This window comes from Astatotilapia calliptera, chromosome 1 (genome assembly GCF_964374335.1).
Source record: "Astatotilapia calliptera chromosome 1, fAstCal68.1, whole genome shotgun sequence".
In the NCBI taxonomy this organism is placed as follows: Eukaryota; Metazoa; Chordata; class Actinopteri; order Cichliformes; family Cichlidae; genus Astatotilapia; species Astatotilapia calliptera.
Window position 1 is genome coordinate 20,814,864 of NC_137422.1, and position 10,307 is coordinate 20,825,170.

General features: G+C 37.7%; 1 protein-coding gene across 1 annotated transcript; it reads right to left on the minus strand.

Moving 5' to 3' along the window:
• Window positions 1-507: 507 nt before the first annotated feature.
• On the minus strand, window positions 508-4,481 carry calca (calcitonin/calcitonin-related polypeptide, alpha). The gene is made up of 5 exons (XM_026165618.2): window positions 4,392-4,481; window positions 3,884-3,975; window positions 3,468-3,599; window positions 1,933-2,114; window positions 508-1,088 (listed from the first exon to the last, which is right to left on the minus strand). The coding sequence occupies exons 2-4, from the start codon at window positions 3,967-3,969 to the stop codon at window positions 1,952-1,954; spliced, it is 381 nt and encodes a 126-aa protein (XP_026021403.1). The 5' UTR covers window positions 3,970-3,975; window positions 4,392-4,481; the 3' UTR covers window positions 508-1,088; window positions 1,933-1,951.
• Between the last annotated feature and the right edge of the window lie 5,826 nt (window positions 4,482-10,307).

Here is a 10,307-nt window from a genome sequence, read left to right on the forward strand (position 1 = left end):
TATTTTTATAAGCATGTTTACTTAATTTCTAACGTTCCACTTAGACCTACTCAACCCGTTTAACTGTTAAGGGAAAAGCATAAAAAAATTTTTTGGATGGTTTGGTCTGACAGAAACGCCCTCTTCACTAAAAGTACATCTCCTTATTCTTAAAGCGCTGTCATTATATTACAACAACTTTATCTGTGAATTTAGTAATATAGCTCAATTAGACTAAAACTTTAAAAGGTTGCTGCAGCTAAAGTCTGAAAAGAAAAAGGCAGAAGTCTCAGAGGATTAGATCTATATGATCAGGAAAGGCCAATCGGTTTTATTGTGGACGTTTGCCAGATGATGCCATTTTCAAAGGCAATTGATTGGTTGACAAATGATGCTAATGTAGTTATGTAAGTTATTTCTCACCAGAATAAAATGTGAACCGCCAACAGGAAAGAAATAACACAAGTGTTGTGCTTGCTTTTGTGTCACATGACAAGATAAAATGAAATAATAATGTATAACTCATAATTCAATACTTACTCTTTAATTAAGAATCAAGAGCATAGTTTCGTTTTCTCAACATGCAGATTCATTCGCTGTGGCGACCACAGGGAGCAGCTTCCGAAAGAAACCAACTTCATATTTTTAATACAACTTAAATTGCACCTTTTTAAAAACAAATCAACATTTCTTTGTACATTTCTTTGTCCATGAGTCGATCAACAACACAGTAAGACAGTAGAGTCTAATGTAGCTAAAATACAATTTATTCCTGCATTTTACATTTGTATTTTTCACGATAATTTAATTAAAGTGTTTTACAGCAATCCACAAGAAGGTGAAGGTGGTTTTAATGTAGATGGATACATCAGCACAAAATAGAAGCGCAGCTGAGCCACAGGCTGAGACAGAAAGAAATCCACTCTATTTTATCCTATTGAGTTACCTTTCTGTAACTGTAGTTATTTCTCTGGTTTTAAGCACAGATTAATCATCAATACTATGGAAATGTTTGTTAGCCTGAAAACAAGACATCAGTCAGTGTTTATGAAGTGTGTAAATGGATTGATGATGAAGTTGATGTCACCCAAGGAAAGAGGCACTTTGTCCTAAAAAAAAAAAGAGAAGACAAAACAAAAAAGTTTATCTTTTCTGAACTTGCAGTGAATCACAACACGATGTATAAGATCCAGATTTTTGCGGTGAATTTAGGATTTTATATCAGACTTTAACAATAGAGTGCAAAATAAAATAAAATATGACTAGATTACAGAAGTAGATTACACCAAAAGTTAATCTTCTGGAGGAATTAATACATTAATGAGTTTTAATACGATTATTCTGACACACTAAATTTGTTTACTCCCTCTCTTAGTCTAAGGAGCTTGGAAAGAAAAGCGTCTGGACTTCTTTGAGTTGCTTGAAGACGTTTCACCTCTCATCCGAGAAGCTTCTTCAGTTCTAATTGAAGAAGCTTCTCAGATGAGAGGTGAAACGTCTTCAAGCAACTCAAAGAGGTCCAGACGCCTTCCTTTCCAAGCTCCTTAGACTACGATGACCTGGATGACTGAGAACCTTCACAGACATACTCCCTCTCTTATACTTTATTTTCAGCTCAATCTCCGATGAGTTCAGCCGTAAAAGAAGTACAGAGCATGGAGTCCATGTAAAGACGGACATAGCCTCTCACTGGTCAGTGAAGTCCCAAATTTCAGACGTGTATCTGCAAGTAAGACCTTAAACCAATCAGATGGTACATCGGGTGAACTGAATGTTTTTAACATAGACTTTATAATGCATACTGTATATCTTTTGTGGAGTCAAAAGAGTTGCACCCTGCTTGCAATTAGAAAGAATGCAGATTTTAAAGAACTTTTTATTGACTTCATTTTTCAGATCAGCAAGCTTTATCCATCTTTTACCTGCAGTCGATTGTATCCAGTGACTACATACCGTTTATCTGGCAATGTGCTCACACAGAGATGAACCGCTTCCGTCTGCCAAAAGCCTGGGCACCAACGTTGGTGGGAACAAAGTTGCTGTATCCAAGTCCCCCAGACCGACTCAAATAGTCTGCTAGGCGGTGGGTTACACAGGTGGCTGTGTTGCATGCCCGCTTTTGTGCTGTTGCATTGCTTGTAAGGAATAGAAACAAGACAGCAAATTATGGTATTCAAGATAAGACTGGAAACGTATGTGACAGACATTAAGCAAACAATACAGTCTGGAATTGTGAACACCAAATTAAAGGCACTGAAAAACTGCTTTGAAGTAAAATATGAATTTATTATAAGAGAAAAATGCCAGGAAAAAAATTTACATAAGAAAATTTTTTTGTAGAATTACTACAACTTTATAGGTGATGAAATCTTCAGTTTGCTGTCTAAAACTAGTGTAAGCACTGCCATTAAGCTCTTTAAGCTTTTTTTGTCCCTTTGTTTTAAGGTGGTCATACAATACATACAATCCTATACATGTAAACGTATATATCTGCAAGAAAATGTTGACTCAGATAAATGTAACATAAATGGGCTAGCGCTGAGAGCTTCAATTGTAAGAGTTGCTGTAGTTTTCATATTTCTCAAATAGACTTCTCTTCTTGCCGGGTGTTTCTGCTCCCACGTCAGTGCGAGGATGGGTTTGTAGTTTGTGAATATCCTGGGAGAGTTTTCCCAGCACACAAGTGCTTAAGCCTGTGCAGCGCTTAGACATGGGTCTATCCAAGCTGTTAGAGATGGAGACAAACATGCAAAAACAGGCTTACAGTAACATGCAGATAATTATTACTATTTACATGCAGACATATGGGTTTTTTTTTCCTGAAATGTCATGCACCAGCAGAAAAGCTTCAATTAATATTTCAAAGGCATGCTAACGGTTTTGAATGCATATAATGATATCTTATTAACCAAAATAGCTTATGCATGTTTTCATGCTATTGGTATAATCTGCTCTAAGGCTGGCTATCATGCATGTTCCTGTATGTATGACATCATGCTTTTCCAGTGTTGCGCCTATTCCAGGCCTATTCCTGTTCCAGGCATGTCATTTAACATTCAAGAAATGAATGGATGAATGAATAATTGCTGTCCATGCATTAACAGATAATGAAAATGTTTACAGATCTCACTCTATACCTTATTAAGTAATAAACACAAAGTTGGAGCTGTTGGGCTTATCCAAAAGTGTAGTGTAACAATATGATAGATAGATAGATAGATAGATAGATAGATAGATAGATAGACAGACAGACAGACAGACAGACAGACAGACAGACAGACAGACAGACAGACAGACAGACAGACAGACAGACAGATAGATAGATAGATAGATAGATAGATAGATAGATAGATAGATAGATAGATAGATAGATAGATAGATAGATAGATAGATAGATAGATAGATAGATAGATAGATAGATAGATAGATAGATAGATAGATAGATAGATAGATAGATAGATAGATAGATAGATTAAAAAGAGTCATACTTGTTCCCATCAGCTGTTTGTTGGGCTTGCTCCTCTGAAGTTATCTGCATGAACTCCTTCATAGCTCTGAGCAACCTTTGGGCGTCATCATTTGATAGTGTGACTCCATCTGACATGGATTCCTTACTGGTTCTGAAAATACACATTCAATTACTGTACAGTGCATTGATCTCTCAGGCTCTGCCAATGCACTTGCTCATAAATTATAGGTGTTGTCCAGCGTAAATACAATAGCGCACAAAGTAAACCAAAAACTATGTGAAGTGATTGTTTGTTTGTTTTTTTACTGGAGTACACTAAAGTAGCAATATTTCATTCAGCTTGCAACATGTAATAATGTATGTAAATACAGATGATTATCGTACTTTTTAAAGGTCAATATTTTATTTTCATAGGAATAATAACACAGTTCTCACCTAGTTGGAGCTGCCTCTGAGACATACATCTGGCAAATGATCAAGGCATAAGCAAGAAAAAGCGTCCACAGCTTGAACATTATCATTATTCACTGTGGAAGACACATACAATACAAAACAAGGTAATTAAATATGATCAGGAAAAGGTTTTGTGATTTGTTTTGGAGGGTTTTCCACATATGCTCACAAGATTTTCTCTATTCCATACATCCACAGCTGTATGAATCCCCTTTCTCTCTCACACACTCACTGCCTTTCTGCTTGAAGTCCTTGAAGTTGCGGAGGAAAGCAGGAGAGTTATTAGTAACTGCATGTTCCCCCAGAAACTATACCACCAGCTTTCCGTGTTAGCAAAATTAACAGCAGCAAACCAGAGACATCCTAACAACATCACACCAGTGGGTGCCAGCTACTATCCGATTTACCCACCTTCTTAAAATCTGCTGTTTCTAAGACTGACAGCACATTTTTCAGTAAAACCAAAGTAAGCAATCTTTTCTCTACTTACCGTACAAGATTTTTCAGCTGTTGAAGGTTCAAGTGATGGACCTACTCGTGGATCTGCTGAGCACTCCCACAGTACACGCTTTTATATATGTTCCCTATGGGTTTCAGCATCAAGTGAGTGAGCACTCAACGGTAGCTTATTGGCCAATCAAATGCTTTACCTCAAACTACCAGCCAATCAGAAGTCCTTTGTCTCTTAAAGTAAGCCAACAAAAGTGCCTCTGTGCAAATGACATCACTACACAGTCAAATTTACTGTGCTGTCAAGTATTTGTTTTTTGTTGGTGGTGGAATTTGCAGTGTAGTCAACCTTTAACCAAAAGAAATGTGACTCTTCTGCATAAAATTCATCAACTGAGTGCTTCTTATGCCAATCAGAGACATTATCAAAGCAAAAATATGGCTCTTGAAGCCAATTTTAAACTAAAACTCTAATTATAAACCGCTCCAGATCAGGTTCAACATATGATTAGTACTAGTTGTTATTGTGAATTAGCTAAGACAAAGGAGAGTGACCTTTGTGGCACTAAGAACTCCGACTTTAGGTACTGGACATTGTTCAGGAGAAAAGCTAACCCTGACACTTACAAACAGAAGACTGACAGTGAAAACAAACAGGAAACAGGCTGTGCATGACACAAATGTATGATAATGTGGTGTTCATAGATCCCCCGTACTGTTGGTTACTGAATGTGAACAGGTTTGAATGCCATCTGCAGAAAAATGCTAAAATACCTCTAAAAAAGACATCTTGATTATCTATGACTTAACAACACAGCTGATTAAACATTCTAAACAATTTACGTTCAGTTAAAACCTCACACATTAGTACTGATAGCAAGAAAATCTAAGACTCGTAAGAATGCATAATATGCGTCTAAATTGATTTATTATCACGGTAATTTATTTTTCTACCTCCTGAACTGCCAATCAGGTTATCTTCTTCTAGCTGATCTTACGATTGACCTGGCATCATGAGGTGTAGAGAAATACTGAACACAATGATGTCCCATTTGACAACAATTTAAATGTAATGCTGTAAATCAGTGAATCTGGAGTTAATTTCTTAGTTGTGTTAGCTAGTTAGGCAGTTGTTTAATACATGGAAATAGCATCACAGTGAGATACATCGATCAGCTAAACCTCCTATTTCCTGGTATCCATCCTGTTTCTCCGAGCTAATTACTGGGCTGTTGGTCTCTGGCCATCTTCTAATTCCTCTTATGTAATGATATTGGATGAGGTATCATAAACCATCCTGCCTCCTAGTTATTTTTTGCGTCACATGGAAACTCATTAGAGTAGATGAGCCTTTTAGTACTATTGTGCAGACCTGCAGCCTCTTATACCAGAAGCACTAAATTAGTTTCCCCCAGCTCCACATGCTGTCAGAAACTACTCCTGAAAGGCTGAAGCTTATGAAAACGAAAGACTTTAAAGCAAGCAATCCCATTCACAATGACTAATGTTAATTATCTTGTTCTCTGCCAAGACATTTTAATTATATATATATTTATCTTTTAGGTAACTGCTCATCCCCAAGTTTAAGTGCAGCGTTAGCCAAGTAGAGCACATAATTGAAAATTGAAGGGCATGAAAATACAAGAATCTGGAATTCGATGCTACGTCTTGGTTTTCTCAAAAGATGACAGTTAATACCGAAGCCAAGAGTTTTGTAATAATGATGTAAATCTACACTGAATCATTCCCAACTCAGAAAAGGATGTAAGGTGCCCCCTCTAATAAGCCAAACAGATCAAATACATATTGTATTAGCATGTGTATAATTAAGTATCATTCACACTGTTTTGGACTGACGCTTAGAGCCCCAACTGGCCACTATCTGGTTGACCAGGGACACCAAATGAGGCAGAGAAATTACATTCCAAAGGGAAAAGTGCATTGTCAAGATTGCAATTAGCTCACAATATTCACGTTCGCTAACGTTAAGCATGATTTGGCCTGGAAGATTAATTGAAACACAGGAGAATGTTCATGACAGCTAGGGCAACATTAGGCTCGGCGCGGTGCTCATCACTGACAGTCTCAGCAGAGTCACTGTGAATGTAACTGCTCGGAAACAGAAGTAACTCTAGTCTTCACAAGAATTATTCTTTCCAAACTCCTAATGTTTGCTTATATCATTATTTGTGCAGGCACCATGAGGAAATGACCACATAATGAACAAAAATTGCTGAACAAAAATTAAGTGAATTTGAATGTATGCATTTTGTTAAAGAGATGGTTTCTCTCTCTCTTTTTTTTTAATAATAGGCTTATATGCAAAAAGTAAAGCTGCACTGAAGCATTGAGCACAACTAAATAGGCCGTGAGTATAACATGTTTAAATATGTTTTAAACCCATGGTCAGAAATCAAATGTCAACCTATCCTGTAAGAGCTCAAAAGTGAAAAAACAAAAAACAAACAGTGGATAAAAGAAATATAACTGTAGAAATGGTGTTATGCAAAGTCCTGGGAAAAGAGTAGCCCGAGGAGGACATTTACAGATTGCTCCGTATCTTCAAATGGAACATAAAATTCAACTTCATGGAATTATAAACACAAAGAAGTGAAGTATGCTTCAGCAGAGGTACTTCCACCTGCTGCTCTCCATTAGAAAGCTAACCAAACTCAATTTAACATTTAAACACCTGCCCAGAAGTTGCAGAGGGATTACAAGAGCTCTTGATGTTCCTGCCAGCGTCATTATGTTGTTAGAAAGACGAGGTTCTGGACAGTATTAGCATTAACAGAGAAGGCCAGTTATTAGATTTTCCACATGCACTTGATAATTCCGGTCATCCAGATGGTAAATAATTTACTGTAGAACCAGAGTAGTCAAGAGTCCCACCCAATTAAACTAGCATGCATGCACACAGTATAGCAAAGCAGGAAGAGCACTCCACAAATAGCCTCATAATATGCAAACTGATGTTTCCTACAGCACATATGGTAACTGCATTGATATCCTGTATACTAGACATGACTAAAATCTCTCCAGGATAGGGCTATATTTATATATATGTATATATAGTGGTGGCTACCTCTTTAAAGACTTTTCATAGTATTAGGATCTTGGGTAATGTGCCATAAACTCTTTTTTTCTTAACTCATATGAGGTTCTGCCAAGATTTTGTGGGACTTCACATATCAAGTAAAGTTAATTTATTTTATAAAACTGGTGATGTGAGAAAATGTATTGTTACATTGTTACAAGTCTGTGTGAGAAAGTAACTGTTGAACCAGACCTAACCATTTTTATGCCCTCTGGTGGTCATTTTGGGGCTGTTTATACACGGGCAGCTATACTAATTATGACATTTTTCTTTTCGTCTCCTTCTCAGATATTTACTGGCACCCTGTAATGCTTGTATGCTTGTGGCATTTGTTGTTTTCTACATTTTCTACTAATAACATTCGAATTTCAGACAAATATCTTTGAAATAAAACTGAGTCTGCTTTGTCTGAATCCAGTGTAGGCTTTTTGAGTGTCCGTATTAAACATCTGGCCACTCTTGTCTCTTCTGTTTTGATTAATCCACTAACAAGGTACAGTAAGAGAACATGAGTTTTGATTAGATTTGACAGATGTTTAACACACCCAGACTAGTCTTTGATTCAGGGAGATGGCAGGAAGCAAAGACAAAATGCAAGATTCTCCTTATTATGTAGTAGTTCTAACAGATCTGAATCAGAGAGCTCTGCAGAAAAAGGATTTTTTTTTAATAAAAGAAAAAAATACCAGCTGTCTTAGCAGGAAGCAATGGCAGGGTAAACAACTTCATGTGTAATGAGGAGTCAATCAGGACAAACTTGTCTAGCGGTGTGGCCAGCAAATTTTAGAAGTATTTTGTGTCTATAAAAGCTATAATGACATAATGTGAGACCTATGTACTTTTACCAGGTAGGTTATTGTTGTTTGTTCCCACTTAGGGCTTTGTTTTATTAAATATAATTTCATCAATCATTGTTTTATTGTCCTGTCCTAAAACATACACATCCAGTAATCCTGAAAAGATCACACATAACTTCACAAGTTTGGAAAGTGGCACGTGCCTTCAACTTTACCCTCTTGAATTAGTCCATGACCTAACCTTTAATGGGTTGAGGTAAAAGAACCTGCAACAGATTACGGGTGTCAACGTTTATTTGCTTTAAAACCTGGTAACGTACCTGGACTCCTCAGTAAGTTTGATGAATCCAGAAGCACTCTGTGAGCCGTTAATTTTACTATCAGTGAGTTATGATTACACAAGTAAAAGTGAAAATGTAAAGAATGCTAGTACAGCAGCTATCATTAAGACAACTAGCTAAATAATCCATCAAAATATTAAAAGATTAAAGATTATTCTTATTTTTGAAAACAAAATGATTTTTTGTACTAATATGGGCAAATAGGTTGACACTTGAACCTAAAACTTGAAGTTGCTCATTTCCTTATGGGTTTTTTGTTGTTCTTGTTTTTGTTTGTTTTTTTGTTCCTTTAGTTCATTACCAGGCCTCTGGAGAACTTCAAGACATGTTGAGGAGGTAATTTATCCATTTAAATCAGATGGGTTGGACCAAGCACACATCTAAAACCTGCAGAACACTGGCCATTGAGACCTGGAGTTCCCCACCCCTGCTTTAGCACAAAAGAGGACATGGGTAACAACCAAAATATAAAAAAAAAATAATACCAAAACAAAAAATACAAACTAAAACATAATGAATAATAATAATAATCATAACTATTATTAATAGTTATGAGTAGTTGGTGGTGTCAGGAAATTACATTTCTGTATCATGGCACTTATTATTACTAAAGTTTTACACTCCAACTTCAATCATTTGTTCTCATGCTTTTTAATAACGCACGAGTAGCCTACCTCTTCTGCTCCTTTCACTTTGTTGAATGTGGATTCCAGTGTTGCCATTACAATTGATTTAAAATATCAATGCTGACTTCCTTGCTTATATTTCTTGCTGATAAAGTCACTCTATCAAGCTATTGATAATGTCTCTGTACTATGTGTTCATGGTTAAGGAGTACCCCCTCATTCAGATAAAGGAATACTCCTGTTATCTACAACAAACTTCCAGTCACATACTCAATGATGCTAGACCCTGATGTACAGCCTGTGGTCCGTCCAGCTCACCGCATCCCCGTCGCGATGCAAGAAAGAGTCAAAGCTGAACTTGAACGCATGCAACGCATCGGCGTTGTAACACCAGTCACCGAGCCTACTGACTGGGTGTCCTCAATGGTGGCAGCACACAAGAAAAACAAGCATGAGATCAGACTGTGCATAAATCCAAAAGACCTCAACACACCACTGAAAAGACCCCATCACCCAATGCGCAGCGTTGAGGAAGTGGCAGCACAGATGTCAGGAGCGACAGTGTTCTCAGTGCTAGATGCAAAAAACTCCTTCTGGCAAATACGGCTTGACGAGAAATCCTCAATGCTGACCACATTCAGCACCCCATTTGGGCGATACAAGTTTCTGCGGATGCCCTTTGGTATCAACTCAGCCAGTGAGGTGTTCCAGCGCTCCATGGGACAGCTGTTTGCCGGTTACCCGTGCTCTGTCATCGTGGATGACATCATCATCGGAGGACACGGAGTGGCCGAACATGATGCCAACCTGAAAAAAGTGCTGACACGTGCTCGAGAGATCAAACTCAGGCTAAACCCTGACAAGTGCAAATTTCCCCTAGATCAAGTGTCATATGTGGGCCACATCTTCACAAGGGACGGTCTAAAAGAAGACCCCTCCAAAACCACAGCAATAGGAGCAATGCCGGTGCCCACGGATGTCACGTCGCTACAGCGCTTCCTCGGTATGGTTAATTACCTTTGGAAATACATACCGAACCTTGGTGAGATTGCCGCACCCCTAAGGAAACTAACCCACAAGGAGACTGCGTGGTGC